Genomic DNA, 23,864 nt, shown 5'->3' on the forward strand with positions numbered 1-23,864 from the left:
TCTATCAGACTTGCAAGCAGAGGGGTCGCCCCCTGATGGCCATTAGAAAGAATGCACGCTCTGCATGCTCTCAATGACAACACGTACGTGATGGTATTTAGCAGTGATCGTGTTTAAAACCATCTTAGTTTAGTATTCAAAGTGAATTAGCACTTACATCAACGTACAGCCGAGGCTGATGGGAACGCGGTCATCGATGCAGGTGTTAGGTCACAAACCAAAGGACAAATTAACATGGTGATGTGGCTGCCAGAGGAATCCTGAGGGGAACATAAAGGTTTAGTATCAAATTTCATGCTACTCGAGCTAATTATCGCTCAGAGATTTTACTCAAAACCACACGTGTCAAAGTTATGGTGGTGCAAAGAGGAAAAGTCATCGGGATTCATCCTCTGGGGATCATTTTTTATAACATTTCATGACGATCCATCAAATAGTTGTTGAGCCATTTCCGCGTGGACCAGCGGACCCCCATCACCTTCCCCAGAGCCACGCTGCTAGCAGACAGAACTTCATTAACAATTCATCAACTCAACTTATAAACTGCAGACATGACGGCTGATTAGAAAGGAGAAACCTCTGACTTATACACTTCCTAATGAGCCATTACGTTTACAGTTATGTTATCATTAATTAAGGCAACCCAAAAAGTTGAAAGTTAATTTCCTTGGACCTTAGAAATAGTCATCTGACCCACGTAACTCGCTTGATCTTAAAAAAAATCATCTTTAATCACAGTTTTGACAGGTTTTTTTTAAAAGAGCTGCAGAGCACAAATGATCAGAAATTGAGACACCAGCAGTGTTCCCACTTTCTAATGAGCCTTCAGATAATTACAAGCACTAAAGGCATGGTTCGACATGTTGGTAAATATACTTACTTTATGTCTTCTCAGTAACAATGAAGCCAACGCTAAGAGCTTAGCTTAGCATAATGACTGGAAACGGGGGGAAACGGCTAGCCTGTCCAGGAAGGGTAAGGAAATCGACTTGCTTGATCACATGATGTCTTCATCTTTAAGTTGTAGGAAACACAACCTGCAGTGTGTTTGATGAACTGAGCTTCTATTTCTTGGCTTAAACACCTACATGTTAAACGGTCCAACGCAGTTCAGAGAATATTAGAAACTCTCACGTTCAAAATGTTGGTTCCTGCCATGGAAACAACATTCTGGAATACTTTTACTTTTGGCGGTGTTATTACTAATCTATAAAGCATTAATAAATGTTATATATACAATGAATAGTTTAGTTACACGACAGACGGACAGATATAATACACAGACAGATAGATCATTGATAAAAAGATTAATCAACAAGACCCAGACAAGTAGAAAAATGTAACTTTACTTATTTACAGATTGTACAGAGGTACTGAGTGACAAGGTATTATTTACAACACAACTAGTAGCTTAGAAACCCCTGAACTTATACACAAGTGAGATATACGGCAGGGAGACCGGAGGACGACGCACCAACGCACTCCTTCCACCCGGGACGGTAACTAATACCTTCCACCCGCCGTCCACGCGTTCCTCACGGCGGCCGGCGTTGTGCAGGAGCCAGCTGGGCGCCATGTTGGTGCCATCGCAGGCCGGGAGTCGGGAGGGTTTAAGCATCCGGGGCTCGGGTCTGGACGCGGTGCATTAACCGGGAGGGGGGGAGGGGGGGGCGTTGGTGCATGTCGCCTCGGAGGTCAAAACTCAGGGAGAACTCGGGTGTTGCAGCAAAATAGGTACCACCAGAAACACGAGCACGTCATGCAATTTAAAATAAAATAAATCAAAAGTCAAACGAAAGGTTGGTGTAAAAAAAATATGAAGAAATCAATAATCGGTGTGATGGTGAACGTACAAAACTCATTCTACATGCTCTCTTAACCACAGTAGTACAGACGCAACACGTGTGTGTGTGTGTGTGTGTGTGTGTGTGTGTGTGTGTAGCTGTATTTGTGTTCTATGAGTAAGAGCCGGGTCGAATGTTATGTGTGGGACGAACCGGAGAGAGTACAGAAAAATATACACACACACCACAAACAACCGCTCCATACACACATCATCCTCTGACTTATATAAATGCCTGCACGGTGAACACACACACACACACACACACACACACACACACACACACACACACACACACACACACACACACACACACACACACACACACACACACACACACACACACACACACACACACACACACACACACACACACACTCAGAGGTGAAACAGCACAGACTCGTAGTGGAAGAGGACTATGTGGGAGGGACGGGTTGGTATTAAGCACACAGGCTGGACTATCGTTATTCATTGAGTGTGATTCAGATAGAGACCAGCGACGTGTTAACTAGTATTAACTAGTATGTATTAACTAGTCAGTTCATCCGCAGTGAGGACTGTACAGTGAAGTCCCAACCAAAAACACACCAGAGGATAAAAAAAATAAATAAATCACACAAGAATCTAAAAACATGCCAGTCTTTTTTTTCTCTCTCTTTTTTGTTTTTTTTTGTTTTTGTTAAAGAAGCAGAATCAAAAGCCACGTCGTTATTGAAATGAATTCAACACTTAAATACCATTCAAATCAAACAAATGAAATCAGTTTCTAACATTTAAAACAAAGATTTCTCTGTACAGAAGTATAATATTGCAACCTGATATTGTGCATATAACTCACACACCAAACCTGGTAAGATTTACCAAAAGAGGGGCAGCGTTCACGATTCAAAAAAGGTGCGTATTTTTTTTTTTTTTTAGTTCACACTGTCTTGCATTCTTTGCAGCCAATATATATGGAGATGTGTGTGTGTCTGTGTGTTTGTGTGTGTGTGTGTGTGTGTGTGTGTGTGTGTGTGTGTGTGTGTGTGTGTGTGTGTGTGTGTGTGTGTGTGTGTGTGTGTGTGTAAGAGAGAATAGAGTAGAAAGAAAGAGAATAGAGACTCTCAGCTAATGGGATATCAAGTCTTTTTCCCATCAAAATCCTTGTGCTCAAAAAATCAATGCCCTTACTCAGTAGATTATGGATTTCTAGAACACTCATACACACATTGCCAGCTCATCGAGAGTGTGTGTGTGTGTGTGTGTGTGTGTGTGTGTGTGTGTGTGTGTGTGTGTGTGTGTGTGTTGCCTCTGTAACGAGTCACTTTGCAAACTCTCTGCTGAAACGCAGCGCTGTGTTCTCGCCAACAGAGACACACAAGTAGCGGCTACTCTGACGCTCGTCCAGGAGTTTTCATTTGATGAGTAAATCTGCAGCAGTGAAGCACTCGGAAACGGGGAAACGGGCCTCCAGTTTTCCGCTCCACATAAAAACTTACTGGAAAAAAAGCACTGCATCCTACGAGAGCCGGTGTGGAATCTTTTCAGGAATTGTTTACGACGACTGATATAAAGTGATTTCCAACAATATGCTGAGTTCAAAAACACCACGACTGAACCTTTTATTCTTCTGATACTCTACTCTATAATAGAAGAAAGCCGGGAAGGAGCAAAAAGACGATAATTAAGAGAATAAACCAAAGCTGATGAAGGAGGAGGCTAGAAGGAGGGATGAACACTGTAAAAGGTTTTTGTTTAAAAAAAGAAGGGTTGAGAGCTGTTCTTGTGTGTACTGTATGATGCTGTACCCATTATCTAACACTGGAAAACTTCTGCACAATGGAGACTCAAAGTTGCCCTAAAACCCACCGTCAAAGAGGAAAAGAAGAGAAAAGGAAAACGTCTATCCAGCGAATGGTTGAGAATCTTCATGGTTTTCAGTAGAAAAGTGTTTTTGGTCAAACATTGTGTTAGGTGGCAGGGTATAAAATCTACAAAGTGCACAAAGAGAAGCTATCTCACAGCTTCGACACACACACCCACCCTAAACTACTATCCTACACTACTGCGTATGTGCATGTGTGTGTATGTGCATATATATGAGTGTGTGTGTGTGTGCATATATGACCCTGTATAGGAGTTTAACTGGAACACAGGGCAGTAGGAAGCATGCAGTATGACCTGAAGGCTAGCTAAGAGAGGAAGCAAGGATGCTAGACTGTTTTGTCTCTAGATCTAGAAACACTAGAACACACACTCTCGTCCTGATAGGCTTTTGACTGGCGGCCATGTGTTGGTCCACTTTTATTTTTTTTGGAATGTTCAATTAACTGACATCATCAATAACAAACAGTCGTTAGTTTCCACTTCCCCGCCTCTAAAAGCAGACACAGTGTGTGTGTGTGTGTGTGTGTGTGTTGGAGTGTATATCTGCTGGCAGGAGCCGATGCGCGTCTCAGACCTGCGTCCTGACCAGCTGGCCGCCTCCCAGTCTAGTATTACAAAGATGGTACTTCCCATTCAAGTGTAGTGTACTACTGGTTAAGCCATGCTGGCAGTTTGGAGGCTCAGACAACAAACCTGTTCATAGTGCAACAGGAGAGTCCTGGGGATGAATATGTGTGTGTGTGTGTGTGTAGTCTCAGAAATAAAGGGGGTTTCTCTGTGTGCCCCCTTCATCTCCAAGAGGCTGGTGAAGGGGCGGGGCTAGTCGTCTCGTCTTCCAATCCCTATCCACTCCGTGTGCGTGTCCCTCTTATTCCACCAGGGATTCCCGTCCGCCTCGTCAGACGTGTCACTTTGAGCCTCGTTGCCCACAGCTCGAGGCTAGAACACACACACCGACACTCACACACACTCTTCATCTTGTATTGTGCCTCCAGGTGTCCCTGTGCCGCCCCGACCTGCCCAGTAGAGGGTGTGAGTAAAGAATCACCGTTAAGTCCGGAGCAGGCCGCCCCGTCTTCCCCCTACACCTGTGTGTGTGTGTTTCTGTGTGTATGTGCTGAGAATCAGAGCTGCCCGGTCCGGTCACACACACCTCTGTTTGCATGCGTGTGTGTTGGTGTGGTTTCGGTGTATCAGACGTCAGACTCGATGCTGGGCATGCGCCGGTACAGCCGGGGTCTGTTGCCGCCGGCGCTCGACGCTCGCGGCGCTGTCACATAGCTCATTGGCTGAGAGGCGGCGGGCGGGACCATGTAGGCCACCACAGGGGTCTCCTGCTGAGGGTAGAACACCTGCTGGTCGACAAGGCCGCCATGCTGGTTGTTGTGATGGCTGCCATGGTTACCGAGGGTAAGCGTCAGCGGCATTCGCTGCTTATAGAGCTCGTGGGCGGAGCTTCTCTGTGGCATGCGTGTGACAGACTGAGGGGAGGGCTCTCGCTGCGTCGTGCCGGGTGCTGACTGGAGGAAAGGGTTGTGAGAGGGGCGGTCGGGGAAGAGGCTCTTTGAGCGCCGGGGGAGGGGCATAGGGGCGTCCAGACTGTGGTGGTGGGAGGGGGACGGCGAGGGGGGGCTGCGGCTGCTGAACGGACGGTCAGAGCGCATTGTGAGCACGTTAGCGTAAGCGCCCTCGTCCAGGGTCAGCTCCCTCTCCCTATCCCGGTCGGGCAGGCTCAGCCCCCGCAGGTGGGCGTGCAGCTGCGACTGGCGGTCGGGGATGCCGTCCGGGAGCACGTTCTCGTAGGAGTGCTGGCGGCTCAGCTGAAGGTGCTGGGCCGACAGGGAGGTGGGAAGAGGAGACGGGGAGGAAGGGGAGGGCTCGAAGGGGCTGACCAGCCCGTCCCCTTCGCCCACCAGGCCCAGCTCGCTCTGGGGAAGGTAGTGCGTAAACATGTCCGCGCCGTGGGGGTGAGTGTGGGCGTAGTGCGAGTGCAGGTGGTCCTCGCTGATGTCGTACAGGTTCCCCAGGTGGGCGCAGGCGTCGCAGCGGGCCTGCGGCGAGCGCACGGTGTAAAGGCCGGAGTATCCGCTCAGCTTGGTCAGGCAGGAGCGGCAGTGGCCGGGCCGGACGCTTTGAGTGCCCTGTCCTGCACCGGGAACATCGAATGGCGTTCCAGCTTTGTCCTTCGAGCTGCAGGGAGAGAGGACGACACCGATTAAACACACACAATAAAACCCCCCCGTTAAACGCGGTCACGGTGTTTCAGCGTGATACCTGCTGTGCGTGTAGGTGCTGTACTTCTTGTCCTTCAGGGAGTGCAGGTCGGCCTCGGCGCTGTGACTGTGGTGCAGCAGGCTGGCGCTCAGCTGCAGGATGGGAGCGTCGGCCTGGTGGGAGAGTGTGTGAGTGTAGGTGCTCTCGGGTGGAAACAGGTCAGGGGGGTAACTGTGGTCGTCACCTCCCCCCTGGCTGTCTCGCTGGTAGGGGGGAGCGGACTGGAGACTGGCCTGGTCCGAGTCAATGGAGTAGATCTTGGATCCTCCCCCCACACTTCCCGCTCCTCCCCCTGCACCTCCTCCTCCACCTCCTCCTCCTCCCCTCTTCCTCAGCTGATTCACAGGCTTGAATCCACCTCTCGCCACTACGGAATCAGAATCCTTGTGTGATGGCGGCCGGCTGGAGCACTCTGAGATGTCGGAGTGTGGCGGCTCTTCGGGCATATAGCGCTGGCTCTTCATTGGTGGAGGTCCGGGTGCAGGTGCCGGGGCGGGGCTCGGGCCCGGAGATACCACAGTCGGCTGGGTCTTCAGCGTCTCCACGCTTTTCTTCCACAGGGCTCGAGGCTTGGAGCCCTGCGGCACGGCGGAGAGCGCCGCCCCGGCCAGGCGGGTCTTGCCGTTGTCGTTGGTGATGGACAGCTGGGGCTTGTTGGGGCTGGTCTGAAGAGCGGGGGCTTTTTGTTGAACGGGGAATGGCGCAGCATTGTTAAGGAGGTTTTTGTGCCGCCCGGTCAATGACAAGAAACTGTGCGGCCCAGCGGCGTTGCTATAGAGACCAGGACCCTTCGGGGGCAGACTATGGAGTGAGTTACCTAGGAGACAAGGAGAGATGCACCTCAGACAGCAGATACAATAGTGGATGTGTGGACGGATGCTCAGCCTGATGCATTATCTGGTGCCCTGGCACACCTAATGTGTTTCTAATCATGAGGCGAGCTCGTACAAGACAGTCAATCCGATTACAGTCTGGAGTCCACGACAAGGTGAACGGAGTCACCTTTAGATCTGCATACATCGCCCGTATAGAAAAGGCAGGGCGACCTCTGTACGTGTGGGCAATGTTGTCTCAGGTGTGTGAATATGAATATAGATATAATATAAGTGTGTTGTGGTACCTTTCCCTGACATCACATCTAGGATGTTGGGCTGCAACAGGACCGTGTTGCGTTTGGGAGAAGACAAAGCCATGGACTTGGCAGACTTGAGCAGATGCAGCATGTTGGCTTGAGGACTGAAGTCCAGCTCAGGATTCTTCTTCTTCATATCTATATGAACGCCATGGATACAGCTCCATATTCCCTGGGGGGAGGAGAGGAAACAAAAAGGGAGGGGAGAGATACGAGAGACAACAGAAGAGTTATTTTACCAACCAATGACTTCACAAGGAGGAAGTTAAACATGCACGAGAAATGAAGAGAGACCTCTGCATCCTGTTCTCTGGTGCAATTACTTCAAACCTTAACCTCATTTTGTTTTGTAATGTGGCAAGAAGAGATAATCACCACCTTTTTTCTCTCTCTTTTTTTTTTTTTTAGATGAACTGCTTTCAGAGGCGCCTAGAAAATTAAATCTAGGTGATGATGTCACTGGAGGGGGCCTTTGAGTGCAAGGAGATGTTCTTCATGGAGCCACTTAACCTCCAGCTTCGCTGCTCGAACGGCGTACGCACACCGAGAGACCGAAACACACACACACACACACACACACACACACACACACACACACACACACACACACACACACACACACAGACACACACACAGAGAGAGACATCGCACTCTTTTTGTAAAACATTTAATGTGTGAAATGCTGTTCGTCTGGAATAAAAGCCTCACACAGAGACATGACGTATGAATAATGAAAGGACGGTCTGTCTGGATGTGCCCATTTCTGTTTTGTGTGTATATTTAGGTGTGTAAGCGTCCGTCCATCCGTCCCCTCTCCTCGCTGCTCCTTTAAATGCGTTACCATTTTTAACTTTGTTAGACCACACTCGTGTGTGTGTGTGTGGGTGAGAGATGTGTGTCTATACGAGTGTGTGCTCTATCCTGGCGTCCATATGAGCAGCAGTAATTACGCCTCGACCTCAGCTGGGCTCTATAAGAATCCTGTTTTATCAAACACATACAGGTTTGGATATCCTCTGAACTGAAACATCACGTTTCAAGTCGTTTCTGTGCTTCTCCGTTTGCACTGCATGCATCTGTAGAAGCACGGAGATTAGGCAAATTAGACGGCTTTGCTTGAGATGCAACAGACAACAGGAAAAGTGTTTTTTGTAATCTACTGTGTGAGGTTTGAAATGGCGTTGTTAAACACTACAAAGGCTCCGTGGTTGTCTTCAAAGTCGCAATAATAATATGTTTCTTTGTGATTTTGCTGCTTCAGTTTGAAACCGCATTGAAACAATTTGTAAACGCGGCTGTGTTTTGTTCTGTGTGTATTAAAGCCAACTCACTATTTTAAACTCCTCTCTAAGAGTAGTCTAGCCACCTTTTCTGTTTGAACGTCAATAAAATTACAAGAAATTCCCCATCCCGAGTCCTGATATTGATGTTGCAATAACCAGCGCTTTCTTGCAGTTTCGATCCATGCCGTACATCAGTTGTTCTCTTGAGGATGGTGCTTGATCAGTAAATGGTGTTCAGCACTGCAACATCTGAAACTACAAGCTCATAAACGGCTCCCCGACACATTCCCCTGGTCTCACCCTGCTGATGGTGAAGAGCAGCCCCGGCGTGCCGGTGCACACTCCGGTGAAGCAGTATCTCAGCCTCCAGTAGAAAAGGTGCTCGGAGATGAAGGTGAGGATGGCGAGCCCCATGGCTGTGGCCAGCATGTAGAAAACTCCCGCCATGTTGTCTACGTCCAGCTGGCTGGACATCACCTCGTTCTTCTCGCTGTGGCAGATCCCCGTCAGCCACTGAGCCTCCAGCTCCTCCATCTCACCTGGAGGAGAAAGGCAAGTTCAGCCTCAAGACCTTTACTTGTCTTCCAGGGCTAACTGGTTTTGCACAAGGCTGGAGACACACGATAAATAAAAACACACAAAGCATGCAATAAAAACACAAATACGGGAGGAAAAAGTACAAAAGGCTAGAATATTAGTGTAAAGAAGAAGCGTGGTTGGAGATGTGAAATGGGTGAATTTATGAGAATTAATGTCTGCTAGTGTCGACTGATTGTTCCCCGAGGCGGGAACCGGAGGGCAGAAACTTATTATATTGTCAGATGTAATGGATTCTGCCGTTTGTAGTATAGTTCAGATGTGTCAAAGATATTGCTGCTGACTTCCTTCACCCTTGTACATGTTCCCCCTGTTTGATGTTGAGGGATGCATACCAGCAAAGGAGAGAGTAAACCGACTCAATAACAGATTCATGAAACGACGTCATCAGGGATCCGTCAAGCTGAAACTCTCTTCCTCAGAACAAAACCAGCTTTTCTTACTCAGCATATCTTGAAGCTCAAATACTGGTCTGTTCAATAATCTCAACACAGTCTTTGCAGGAGTCTGACATCAATGCACATGTGCTGGTTTTTTTGTCACATTCTCCAAAGTTTCGGCTGGAAACAACAACACTTCAAACTTCATATCGAGAGGAAATCCAACAATCTGGCAGAGCCGTGCTCAGAAAACCACCTGCTGCTCGACGGCAGGAAAACCGAGGAGGCAAAGACACACTCATCCCTGTCTACAGCAGTGGAGCTGAGGTGGAGCAAGAACAGTTTTAAGTTCAGCACCACAAACAACCAGATCATCACTCATCTCCACCCTGGAGCTCGGATAGATTGTGGTGAACTTTTACAGAGAAGCAATACAAAGCATCCTGTTGAAGTTGATGAAAAACCAGCCACAACATCATTGGTACCCATCTACGGAGCATCAGTGACAAGAGGTGCCCGCAAAGGGCCTTAAGGATATTAAAAGACAACGTTCACCCTGCAGCCGTCGGAGAGAGATACAGGATCAGCTGTTGAACCAGCAGACTTCAGAGCAGCTTCTTCCTCCAGCTGAGAGACTCCTAAACTCATTTGATTTCTGCAATCCCTTGCACAACTCGAATGTACGATAACAACGAGCCTCGTGACCTTGTATGAAACCAGGTCAAACAGCAGGAACATGAAGCAGCATGAAGTGAACTGGTCGTGGTTGTGTCCTGCAGGCCAGCCCAGTAGCTCTGCAGAAAGGTAGGCACGTTTAAGATGGCTGCAGCTATGGGCGAGGAAATGAAGGAGAAGCAACACAACCATGTGGAGAGTAAAAGAGACGGAGGGAATGGGCGGTGCAGGGAATAAGAGAGGTGTGGTGGGAAAAAAGGGCTGTGTCATTACGAGGAAAGATGGAGCGCAGAAGGGAAGTGGAGTGGTAAATAGATCGTAATGGAAAGGAGACAGGAGGTGGAGTGAAAAAGGGTTGTAGGAGGAGGGAGAAGAATTGATAGTGATGGAGTGATAAGGAAAGATGGGAGGAATTCTTATCAGACGGAGTGTGTTTGTGTGTCGCATGCGGGCGTTTGCCCTGAATTAAAAAAAAAAAAAGGCCGGGTGTGAAGTGCTTTAGTGGTTTCAGCCGCTTCATTTCTGTCTGGCTCATTCTCTTTCTTCCATTCGCACCATCTCACAGCTTATTATACAGAACAATCTGGAGGAGTAAACAGAACACACACACACACACACACACACACACACACACACACACACACACACACACACACACACACACACACACACACACACACACACACACACACACACACACACACACACACACACACACACACACACACACACACACACACACACACACACACACACAGCTGGTAATGATGATGAAATGCTGTGTTAAGACTAGCCTCTGATAGCTTTCTGACAGAGGGGGGAGGAGGGGCAGCCCAGCAGCGGGACAAGTGGAATAACACTAAAGGACTTAAACTACAGTGGCTGCGATGGTGCAGGATGCGGATGTGTGTGTGAGCCTCACCGTCCCCGATGATGCCCAGTATGGCCAGATCCACCAGGCGTTTCCAGTAGGACCCTTTCTGCAAGGCGATCCCGTACCCGGTGGTGGCGAAGATGTAGCCGCTGCCGATGGTGACCAGCTTACAGCCGTCGTCTCTGCCCGCCATGTAGTTCAGCACCGCGGCGTCGTAGATGAAGGCGTCCAGCTTCCTGTAAGACGACCACATGTTCTGGATTTACTATCTAGCCTAAGGGTAGGCAAAATGAGCTGATGCTTCAGCCTACACCTTTTCGGTCAATGTGCATTGTATTGCTTGTTGTGTATCTGTTTTGATCTGTTTTGTTTTTGTTTTGTTATGTTTTGTTTTGTATCTATACTTTTATATTTGTTTGTTTTTTTTACAAGACCGAAATAAACACACTAAACCAAACTAGACCGGCGGTTTCCAGCCTCGCCAGTACAGCTGACGGGTCACGATCAACAGGAAACGTTGTTGGAACGTAAAGAAACACAGAATTCTACACAAATATGTGTATATCTTCTCACTTTTCTGATATACTAAATATTTTGTCTAGATTATTCAGGTCTCAAAAAACGATTCTAGAAACGCCTATTTTGATTGTTGTTGTTATTTATTCCTATTTTGTCTTTACTTATATACAAATACAAAATAAATGCTAAATGTGAAACTAAAGCCTGGAGACAGTTTAGAACCACAAAGTGTTAAAGGTGCTAAATTCCAACTTTAGAACACATGATTGCCTCCACACGGCTCTCAAGATGGCGGCTGAGCCATTGGCTAGCAGCTAACAGCACAAACATGGTGCTGACGGGTCTGGACAGCTTACTTACTAGAGTCGAATACGTGGAAACGATTCCATTTGAAAATGCTTATTAATTCCATGTAATCCACAACTTTTCAGAAGACGATCTGAAATGTGATCCATCGGGCTGCAACACTAAAGACTGGACCACGGTCGGGTTTCCCCACTGAGCCTCATGTACATAGAGTGTCGAGCCAGGAACGAACCAGTGGGATTATTCCCAACGCTGCGTTTCCTCGGAGCTGAGATTCTCACGCTGCTCAGATCTGGAGTCGTGTCCAGTGTTCACGCTGCTGCAGTGAATATTCATGCACGAGGGTTCTTCGTACTGAGGTGAAGTCTTTTACAGATATCGTCACCGTTCTGACGCGACTAGCTGAACTCAAATAAAGGGGCTGCAGTTTGTATCCGACACAACGATCCGCCTATGTGGGCCCGAACATCCGAGCTCAGCAAAACCAGGAGCTCGACTGTTAAGCAAACACAGTGTAACAAGGGGCCAGTATCGCCAGCTCTATATAGCAGCACAACTTCTTTATCAGCAAAAATAAAAGTGTTTTACATCAATACACCCGGGTGCTAATCAATCCCCCTGGGGCCTCCCATGTTAGAGATGTATGCATTAATATTAAACACTTGGAATTAAACTGTTCACCAAAGGGCATATGTTGAACACAGTCATTGAGGATCTGTTGCTGCAAAACCACACAGTTTCACTCTTTGAAGCGCATGCAGCGTTTGAGAACAATCGGAGATTCGTTGTTGAGAGAACTTTTAGACACGAGGTCCAAGGTGTTTTACATTTTCTTCGGTTTTAACAACCGGTTTTAAACTGAATCAAACACTGATGATTCTGCTGAACACATTAATTATACCTTTTTTGATGTTTTATGAAAAATAAATATATAAAAAAGCCTAATATACGAGGTTTGAGAGACAAACCTCATCTATTTGATATGCAGTAGCAATGAAGTAACAGCAGAGAGGGAAAAGCAAAACGTAAAATGACATTTGGAGAAAACACCCGAGTGATGAAAGCACACAGAACTAATGAACAAATAAAAAGTGCTGCAGCCATCCATCCATTAGTGTGTGTTTAGAAGGGAGAATAAAGGTAGCAAACTCCAGAACAAATTACACTCTGCCTGCTTTGGCAGCTCCCTCTCCCCGGCAGCAACGAGACTCAATAATGAGCACTCGCAGGCAGCGCCGGTGACACAAACACCGAGCAGCACATTCTGCAGCATCGTAGCATGAGCTAGTGCCGAGCCCCACGGGCCTGAGATCCTGTGTGATGCAACGGCTTTTTTTTGTTTGGTTTCCACATGTTCTTCTTAGGCATTCGAGCTGTCTGCAAACAGAATCGGCCTCTCAGGTGAAATCAATCTCAACGTGACACGACTGGACTTGACAAGTTTACAGTACCCGGTCTTGAGGCTGACCAGCGCATCCTGGACGCCAGTCTGATGGTATTTGGTCATGTACTGATGCATATCTGGATAGTTCTTCCTGATGTTGCGCTCGGTGCTGCCGTTAGGAACCGTCCCGAAGCGGAATGGAGGGGAATAGGAGTAGGGACTCTGGAACTGCAGGAGAGCAAAGGAACAGAGACTTGTTGGTTAAAGATGGAAGTGTCAAACAAAGCAGAAAAACAGTCAAACAGAGCAGAAAAACAGTCACACAAAGCAGAAAAACAGTCAAACAGAGCAGAAAAACAGTCAAACAGAGCAGAAAAACAGTCACACAAAGCAGAAAAACAGTCAAACAGAGCAGAAAAACAGTCACACAAAGCAGAAAAACAGTCAAACAAAGCAGAAAAACGAGAGAAAAAAGGAGGGGAAGAAAGGGAGGCCAAGTAAGAGACATTAAGTGAGTCTTTAAGTGAAGAAGAGACACATGGGAAGAGGAGGGGAGGAGGGAGGAGAGTGAGGGAGGAGGGAGGAGAGTGACAAGAAGAAACGAGGAGAGTGAGGGAGGAGGGAGGAGAGTGAGGGGAGGAGAGTGAGGGGAGGAGAGTGACAAGAAGAAACAAGGAGAGTGAGGGAGGAGAGTGAGGGAGGAGGGAGGAGAGTGAGGGAGGAGAGTGAGGGGAGGAGAGTGACAAGAAGAAACGAGGAGAGTGAGGGAGGAGGGAGGAGAGTGAGGGAGGAGAGTGAGGGGAGGAGAGTGACAAGAAGAAACAAGGAGAGTGAGGGAGGAGGGAGGAGAGTGAGGGAGGAGAGTGAGGGGAGGAGAGTGACAAGAAGAAACAAGGAGAGTGAGGGAGGAGAGTGAGGGAGGAGGGAGGAGAGTGAGGGAGGAGAGTGAGGGGAGGAGAGTGACAAGAAGAAACGAGGAGAGTGAGGGAGGAGGGAGGAGAGTGAGGGAGGAGAGTGAGGGGAGGAGAGTGACAAGAAGAAACAAGGAGAGTGAGGGAGGAGGGAGGAGAGTGAGGGAGGAGGGAGGAGAGGAGGGGAGGAGGGAGGAGAGTGAGGGAGGAGGGATGAGAGTGAGGGAGGAGAGTGAGGGAGGAGGGAGGAGAGTGACAAGAAGAAACGAGGAGAGTTGGGGAGGAGGGAGGAGAGTGAGGGAGGAGAGTGAGGGAGGAGGGAGGAGAGTGAGGGAGGAGAGTGACAAGAAGAAACGAGGAGAGTGAGGGAGGAGGGAGGAGAGGGAGGGAGGAGAGTGACAAGAAGAAACGAGGAGAGTGAGGGAGGAGGGAGGAGAGTGAGGGAGGAGGGAGGAGAGTGAGGGGAGGAGAGTGACAAGAAGAAACGAGGAGAGTGAGGGAGGAGGGAGGAGAGTGAGGGGAGGAGAGTGACAAGAAGAAATGAGGAGAGTGAGGGAGGAGGGAGGAGAGTGAGGGAGGAGAGTGAGGGAGGGGAGTGAGGGAGGGGAGTGACAAGAAGAAACGAGGAGAAAGGAGGACGGAGGAGAGACAGTGGAGTGGTCTCATCAGTCATCATCATTGTGTGTCCAGTCTAGCGTAAGTCTGGCTGGGGTTTTGCTGACACTGCCAGCCTCAACACACACACACACACACACACACACACATATCTTTGATCTATGCAGCTAGTGTGTGAGTGTGTGTGTGTGTGTGTGTGTGTGTGTGTGTGTGTTAGCTTGGTGACAGCTACGGCCAGAGGGTTTGGGCTGTTGAAGCCCAAGGGCGCTCCCCGGAGAGCTCTGTCTGGCCGCAGGGCTGGCATCCATTACAAGAGCAACCCTGGCTGTGAATGCGTTTAGTTTCTTCTGTGTGCGTGTGTGTGTGTGTGTGTGTGTGTGCGTGTGTGTGTGTGTGTCATCGTACCTTCTTGTCTGACAGTCCAGTGACTTGGTCCACGAACTCCTCCTGGATCATGAAGGCAGCCAGGTTGGCGGTGTAAGAGGCCAGGAAGATGACAGCGAAGAAGGCCCACACCGACACGATGAACTTGCTGGTGGTTCCCTTCGGGTTCTGCACGGGCACGGAGTTGTTGAACACCAGACCCCACAGCAGCCATATGGCCTTCCCGATGGTGAACGATGGCCCGTGTGGTTCTGAAGGGGCAGAAACCAAAAAGAGAAAGTGTAAAAAAGACAGAGAAAGATAAGTATAAAACCTCACATTTTCAGCTGATAATATGAGGCTGATGTTGGGGTTGAAAAACCAGCCATTTAGTTCTGACTACTACGGTATAAATTGTTATCTTTTCCCCTGAAATTCCTGCCTTACTGTTGCGTAACATGAGCAGGAAAACGCTGAAAATGATAATTACAGAGGCTCCAATTCTTGCAAATCATCATAAATGCCACCAGCTTTTTAGCAAGAAAAGAAATTCCGAAATAAAAGTTTAAACAAAGAGTTTTATGATCTAGTTTGAGGGCATGCTTCAGAGCGGTGACGTTGTAAATATCAAATATAATGTGACAGTATTATTGGATTTTATTAATGCCTACAGCTCACACATTTTGCTACAGTCATTGTGGGCCGCAGGCCTTTTCTTGGCTTTACGAGTTTGATTAATGGGTGAAGACCAAAACTTGGTTGACCTTTACTTCTATCAAGTCAAAGCCACAAACGACTATGATGCAACAACCGCACGAGCCAATCAGAGAGGCTGTTTTTTATTAAGTGAATCCTACAGAGAAAGTAGAAAGTGTTTGTGAGATTTAGACCTGCTGCTGTGAGCAATATGCACCTTAAACACCGTATCGGTGATATTCACAACTGCAAGACAGCAGAGAAATTGAGAGAAATAATTAAAAAAAATGCCATTCTCAAGTCTGTACAGTAAATATTGAGCAAAAGCCAGCAGCCGGTTGGCTTAGCTCGGGTTGGCAAACTCACAGTGACAAAGGGGATCCAGGAAGTTTCTGCTCCCAGCTAAGCAACAGTCTGGCACTGAACCCAACATGCTGTTTTTACTCTTCAGATTGTGTGGAGATTAAACAAATCAGATAGAATGTGTTAATTAGTGAGCTTTAGAGGTGCTGGGAGATGGATTCTGTTATCTCTGGACGGAGCCGCGCTCGCTGCTTCCACTTGTTTCCAGCCTTTGTGCTCCAAACGCTCCCGCTTCATATTTATCATCCAGGCACCAGGACGCTATCAATCTCCTCATCTCACGCTCATCAAGAAGCCCATGAGTGTCTTTGCCAACAATGCTGAAGTATTCTTTTAAAAGACACTGTTCTCCTGGAGGAGAAACACATTCATCGTAAAATAAAGTATAGTTAGAAAACAGTTTTTTTGGCATCCGTTGTTCAATCAGTGTCTAAGATGAGAAACTAAAACCATGTTCAGGAAATGGGAATCAAATAAAAGACATAATTGCATAAACCTGCATCGGCCTGTGGGTCATTTGGATGGTAAATTAATCTGCGGTTCAGCAGAGCTGGCACCAGTTGCTGGTTTCTGATGACGTGACTAGCTTGAGGAGAGAGCTGCTAACGCTCCGCTACATTAAGTGAGCTGTCTAAAGTCGGGGGTAATAATAGGTGGCTTCCTTCGCTCCGGGGGTGAGCTTGGATCTTTGCTTTCCCGCTCCTGGGAGACACGATGGGTGTGATACTCCTGATCGGGTTTGTAAGCCTACCTTTGCCCCCGGCCAAGTTGCGGTTGAAGCCCAGCGGACTGACAAACTCAAAGAGGAAGACGGCGATGGCTGTGACTATGAGCAGCATCACAAACATCATCACCCAAACGGAGGCGCTGAAGGGCTCTGAGAGGTGGGGAGAGAGAGGGGGGGAGGGAGAGGGGGAGGAGGGCGGAGAGTTAAATTGAGTTCATGAGACACCGCGGAGGAGCAGGAGCTGCATCAAAAGTGAGGGACGGAGAAAAAGAGGAGACTCGGAGAAAGAGAGAAGAGGCACGGGATGACAGTGAGAGAGGGGGGAGAGAGGGAGACAGACGGAGAGAGAGAGAGAGGCGGGAGGGAAGGAGAGTTAGTCACAGAGAGTTTGACGGAGCACATTTCCATATTTCTCATTATTCCCTTGGATGAGAGCTGAGAGAGGGAGAGGCCTGAGGCAGGGGAGATGGGAGGGAGAGAAGGAGGGAGGGAGGGGAGAGAGGGAGACAGAGGGGGGAGAGAGGAGAATCAAACTCCCAGTGATCTGATGTGCCCTGCTGTGGGCATGTGTGTGTGATCGCCTGTGATCAGTGCTTGTGTGTGAGTTGAGAGTGTGAGTCTGCATGTGTTTGGTGTGTAGCAGGGCAGGAGTTCAGAGAGTGGGACGAGTGCCAGGGACGCTGGACCCAGACAAATTGTATGTATGTATGTGTGTGTGTGTGTGTGTGCGTGTGTGTGTGTGTCACTGTATAAGTATGTGACTGCCAGGGTTAGCCATCCCTGAGAGATTGTGCACTGAGGTGCCTCTAATATGAGTGCGAGGGATACTGAACCGTCACTGATACCCTGGCCCAGGCTCAACACACTCTCACACACACTCACACACATATGCATACAATGTGCTTTCATATAAACACACACACACACACACACACACACACACACACACACACACACACACACACACACACACACACACACACACACAGTATTCACCCCTTAACATACATAAGGACATTCCTTCCACACACCCTTGATTCAATATGCAAACATCCTAATACATTCGTGCGGTGTCAACCCCCCCCCCCCCCCCCAATTATCACACACACACACACACACACACACACACACACACACACACACACACACACACACACACGCATACTGACACATGGCTTGATATGCAGGGACCAACACACGCATGGTCCAACACATCCCCTCGCTCCCCGTCTCGCTCCAATGACAATACAAGACATTAGGCGAGCACGGAGAAGCGCTTCAGTTTCTAGTCATCTTAACAACTGGAGGAGGAGGAACGAGGAGGAGGAGGAAGAGGAGGAGAGGATCAAGAATGATTTTTCTGAGTTGACTAGTAAAAAAAAAACAGCTGGCACATTCGGCATCCTCTGCTCTGCTAGAAATATTAATGTGCTCTGGGTGCTGAGGCCTAGATAAAGTCAGAGTACAAGTGGAATTTGGCCAGCGTATACTGTCTGAATAAAATATTCCATTTTATGTGCTGACATGTAAACACCTCCGTTTCCTCCTCCCTTGCTCCCGGCAGTCGGCTGACGGGGAGTTGGAGAGAAGAAAGAAGACGGTTGAAGAAGACGAGGATGGATTTACCGAGGAAGGCAGAAGGAGAGACCGTCCCGTTGCTACGCGACACCATGACGCTGATGCCGGTCTCCACAAAGGGCACGGAGAAGTCGATGGCCACCGAGCGCTCCTCGTTGATGGTCAGCGAGCCGACCGCCATCACCGCCTTCTTATACACCACCTGGTGGACAGAGAGCGGTCAGGGCGAGGGCGTGACTCAGCGCCGACAATGACAGAAACAAACAGGGAGCTCCCAGAATGTTTGGACAACGTCATGCCATTCTGCCTCCTGTTCTTTATTTTGGAAGTGAAATATCACGGTGACTGAGGCTACGAGCTCAGAATGTCAGCTGTGGTTGGAGGGCATTTCCAGCCATATCGGATGAAAAGTAAAAATACATCTGTCTTGTTCATTGTGCCACCATTCCTGGGTGCCTGGATGGATTGTGACAGACAACGATTCTGCACATAAAGATGTTGTTTTTAGTATGCAGTAAAAGGGTTTTTTCTCCCCCGGATTTAATTTTCTAAAGGCTCCCAGCAGTCTGCTCCCATAAACATTACCACAATATATGGATCATATTGTCAGCGTCCATTATCAGACGTTTTATGTTCCGCTCTCAACCTTTGGGGGATTGGATTGTGACAGCACTTAACTTTAATTATCTCCGCCGTGGAGTTTGTGTTTTTTGGTTTGTTTGTCAGCAGGATTACGCTGAGTCTCCTGGCCGGATGAGACCTGGTTGAAGGATGTCGTATTGGCGAAGGAAGAGCCCATTAAACGGAGTGGACTGGCCTTGGCCGAGGTCTGCGCCCTCCAATGCCACTCTAGATTCAGCTGTGATCGAATAAATCATTGACAGAAAACATCAATGATGTCAATGCTTTCTTTAAAGTTGATTATATGGAATGAAAAGGCCCAGTGAGAAATATTAGTCCATATAAATGACAGGTTTTTCTTCTTTTACAGCATCAGAACACATTACATTTTATATCTTTGAGTCTAAAAGACCTGTGTGGGAGTTTAAGAGTGAGAAACCGGCAGCTTGCTAATGTTTAGTGGGTTTACTCCTTTGTTTACAATTGGATCACATTTTGTTGTTTTTCTGATGTTCCACATGGTTTTTAAAGTCAACAAACCCCATGCAAAGACTCCACGTTGAGAGTCGTGTGGAGGCGATAGATTTGCTATATTGAGTGCCATTAAATTATTAATCACGACAAATTAACTGCATGCTTATTTGTTTCCGGCCCCTCGGCACTTAGATCAGAAGATCTCTCATATCCGTCCATTAAATATGACGAAACAGGCAGCAGCTGGTTAGCTTAGCATAAAGACTGGAGGTCTAGCAGGTGGATTTATGAGTCGTTGGAGCCCGGCTAGAAACCACATTTCCCAATGATTACACAGAAAGTCAGACCCATACAGAGACGGACGTGTTGGACTTACCTCTCCGACCATGCCGTTCCAAATATTATTGATCTTCTTGCCGTGTTTTCCATTCGTGACCAGGTAGAGGTCATAGGTGAACTTGACGTTCCTGGCGATCTTCTTCAGAATGTCAATGCAGAAGCCTTTGCAGCACTGCTTAATGTAGGAACCTCCTGACGTGCTGTTGCTGCAAGACACGGACACACAGCGAGGTTTTATGTGAGAGGACATTTCAGCGTAACGGGACTCTGGCCGCCCGCTCGCTCCACATCAAACTGTAAAACACTGTAATTATGAGTAGTGAATAGTGCTGAAGGCCAGAGAGAGCTTATATGGCGTTTGTGAGTGTGTGTATGTGTTTCCCTCAGTGCCTGAAAACACAGGGGTACTGAGCAGATGTTGCCAAGCTTTAAATAGAGTCGGACTCTGGTAGAAAAACCAACCCACATGATTAAATTATCAGCTGTCCTTCCCCTCGTCTCTTTACGCTGTCCTGTCCCCTCCTCCCATGTGCTCCACTGATGACGTCTAAAACTCACAGTACCTCCTGTGCATACGTACAGCAGCCGTATGAGACGGGATGAGAGGAAGCGGATGTTTAAGTAAACCTCTCTGACAGCTCTCCCCGGGGACCTCGGAGCTGTGAACTAAACTGAATCGCTGGATCAAATGATACTCATAATCTATTAAACTCTACCAGCATTTTAAAAAAGTAGTTCCATGAAAACTTTATTTCTGCTCCCATGTCTGCCGTCCCTGATGCGGCGTAGCATGTATGGACTGGAACAGTAACTCTGCGACCTTTTCACTTCAAGTTTGAAAAAAAAAATAAAATAAAAAGAACGGAGGAATCCACACACACACACACACACACACACACAGACACACACACACATAGAGAACGGCTGTCAAAGAACTGAATCATCAAAGGATTAAAATGTCTTTTAGCAGCACTCAACTGGATCTGTGGCACAGCTTCATGTGTGTGTGTGTGTGTGTGTGAGAGCATGGTATTCATACATGTGTGTGAGCCTGTGTATGTACAGTGTGTGCCCCAGGTGGTCTAATGCACACATAATATATACATTAGCTCTCCCAGCTGAGGCCTCTGTGTGTCCTTATGTCACTATGTAAACACACAGACTCCCCGACACACACGGACGCCACATCTGTTTGTTCCATACTTTAGTGATAACAAACACTAACGGAATGGAAGGAGTGAGTAAATGTAGCACTTATGGATGGTTGGATGTACAGTGTATATGTGGGTACATGGATGGATGGATACGGAGGGGGGGGGGGGTCACGAGTCATCTCGGCGATGACTTCAGCGACGGCCGGCTCGGAGGAAGGGTTAAGAAACGGGGTCACAAGTTAAACTTTCCACACGCGGTGATTCAGTGGTCTAATGGTCCGAGAAGCCATGACTGCACGGGTCAGAACCTCAACGCTCGCTGTGCTGCAGCGTCTGTTATCTCCAGTCCATCTGAAACTAGTAAATATATCCTCAAAGAGAGTATTTACTCTCTCTGATGCTAGCCTTGGATTTACTCCTATCCTACATCCTGAGAACTATTTGCTATCGTCTGGTATAAATGTTGACATTCACTGAAATGATGACAACGAATGGAGACTGAGTAGAATCTAAAAAGATGGACTTTTAGTTGTGTGCTTCGGCTGTGCCGTGGCCGAAAGAACAATGCAGATACAGATACCGAGCCGGTGGCAATTAAACCTGCTGCAATCATGATTAATGCTTCTGCACTGTGAACCGGCTGGATCCAGATGGGCTCAGATGGGAGCTGAATTAGCGGAGAGAAACAAAGCGTCTAGGTGTATTATTGAGGTGTCCATATATAGCAGATAATTGGAGCTAAACCCAGGATGTCAAAGAATCCAAGGGAAGCGTCTTTGAGAAACTTTTACTTTCACTGACTGCTTGAGAAACATCTCAGCGTTGTTTACACACCGGAGAAGGCCGGCAACACATTTCAGCCACGACAAAAACACCTTTTAAGTGTCTTTCAAAGAGGAAAACGTCCATTGTGCTGTTTGACGTGTTGCCGTTGAAAGGGCTGTGCTGATTGTTTTAGAAGCGTCATCATACATATGGAAGAAATTCATTCTCACTTGTAACAAAGGATGATTTAAGCCAGTCTGCCCACTGCTAGTGTTGCAGTGGAGAAAGTAATTTAATATGCAGTGCTGTGATGAGGTGGGGGAAAAAATGTACATATACATGAAGAAATTATCACATTTGATGAGGGAGAACAACAAAGTCAATATGAATCTGTAGAGATTTCCATTCCATTAGCTGCTACTGGCATCATGAGCCACTTATTCCTGCCATCCTGACGTGATCACGCCTGATAACGATATGCTAAAAAATGAGAAAGTAAACAGATGTGCATAGTGAGGAGAGCTTCATTGAGCGGTCCGGGCTGAAGGAGTGAAGAGAGTGAAGGCCAGGTGAAAGGTGACGTAGCTGCCCCGGGGGGCGAGGAGCGAAGTGGACGGTTGTAGCGGAGCTGGAAAGGACGGAGAGACCACCGCCTGCAGATATGCAGCCTTGAATGCCAGGAACAGAATTCAGAATGTGATGTGAACAGCCAGCGGCAGCCGGTGGGGAGGGGAGGAGGAGATATATGTGGGGAGGTGACAAAAGGAGGACTTGGGGAGGTTGTAGACAGGGCATGCAGCGGTGCTCTGCATGGTTGGAACCCAGAATACAGAATGCTTTACGACTTGCTGGGAGTTACAGTAGTCCAGATGGGAGATGACAAAAGGTCGGGCTGAATCCCACATGAAACATCTTTTCATTTTCTGTCTCAAGGTACAGCACAGGATTTATGCATGGTTTTATTTATTTATTTACAGCTTGTTGTTTTTTTAACAGGCATTGCACATTCAGAGGCATAACTGAAGGAAACGTAACGGCTGGTTTTCATTCCTGGTATGGAAACCGAAGTTGAATAGAGATTTGAATATTTGAAGCAACTAAGTTTGAACTTTATTATAGATAAATATGCTTATGTGTCTTTTACGCATGTCTATGTGCTAGCTCTAAGTTTGTCGTCTGCTTGTTTTCCTGTAAACATCAACCTGCCAGTAGGGGTGAGTATTGGCAAGAACCTCACGATACGATACGTATCACGATACTTTGGTCACGATATGATACATATCACGATACTTTGGTCACGATATGATACATATCACGATACTTTGGTCACGATACGATACATATCATGATACTTTGGTCACGATACGATACATATCACGATACTTTGGTCACGATACGATACGTATCACGATATTGCGATATAAATAAAGATGAAAACACAAGTACCTGTATATGTACATCAGATGATATTGATCAGAGGACAAATTGAGTCAAAACTATTTCATTCAAAACAGCCTCTCCATTTTATTAATTCCCATGAAATTCCCTGGATTAAATATTGAAAATAAAATGATAAAGTACTGCATTCACAACGCGTCTAAACATGTATCTTTTTTTTAAATCGATCTTTGGAGTTGAAAAATCGATACTGTATTGGGCGGCAAAGTATTGCGATATATTGCCGTATCGATATTTTTACCCACCCCTACCTGCCAGAGATGACAAATGAAGATGTGTTTAACTTGGTTACATTTATATGAACCATTGTTATCATATTAATTAATGTACACTTCCTTTAAATAAACAAACAATCACTACTGAATACTTGAACAGTGAATTTATAGCATTAAAATATTTGCCCTCGAGTCAAATCTCCATTTATAACAGCTTATTTAAAGTTGTGCAATTTAGGCCTGCAACTAACAGTTATTTTAATCACTAACTAATGTGCATTATATTTCCTCAATTAACTGATTAATCGTTTGATCGTCTGTCTCAATCCTAACATATTCTGCCCATTAATCATTTAATTAATTAATTTCCTGTCCATTCACTCTAACGTCCAACTAATTGCTCCAGCTCTAGTCTACATATCACAAAGTTGTTTTTTAAAATACATTATTTT

General features: G+C 47.1%; 1 protein-coding gene across 1 annotated transcript in view; it reads right to left on the reverse strand.

The window, feature by feature from the left end:
• Positions 1-3,329: 3,329 nt before the first annotated feature.
• The window catches only part of grin2ab (glutamate receptor, ionotropic, N-methyl D-aspartate 2A, b), an 88,371-nt gene continuing 67,836 nt past the window's right edge, over positions 3,330-23,864 (reverse strand). Inside the window, 10 exon segments of the mRNA XM_084005405.1 lie at positions 3,330-5,899; positions 5,984-6,800; positions 7,104-7,287; positions 8,699-8,937; positions 10,973-11,160; positions 13,201-13,361; positions 15,065-15,294; positions 16,833-16,958; positions 18,435-18,588; positions 19,858-20,026. Coding sequence (XP_083861531.1) covers positions 4,903-5,899; positions 5,984-6,800; positions 7,104-7,287; positions 8,699-8,937; positions 10,973-11,160; positions 13,201-13,361; positions 15,065-15,294; positions 16,833-16,958; positions 18,435-18,588; positions 19,858-20,026 — 3,265 coding nt within the window. The 3' untranslated portion in view covers positions 3,330-4,902.

This window comes from Eutrigla gurnardus (genome assembly GCF_963514095.1).
Source record: "Eutrigla gurnardus genome assembly, chromosome: 3".
NCBI classification, from domain to species: domain Eukaryota; kingdom Metazoa; phylum Chordata; class Actinopteri; order Perciformes; family Triglidae; genus Eutrigla; species Eutrigla gurnardus.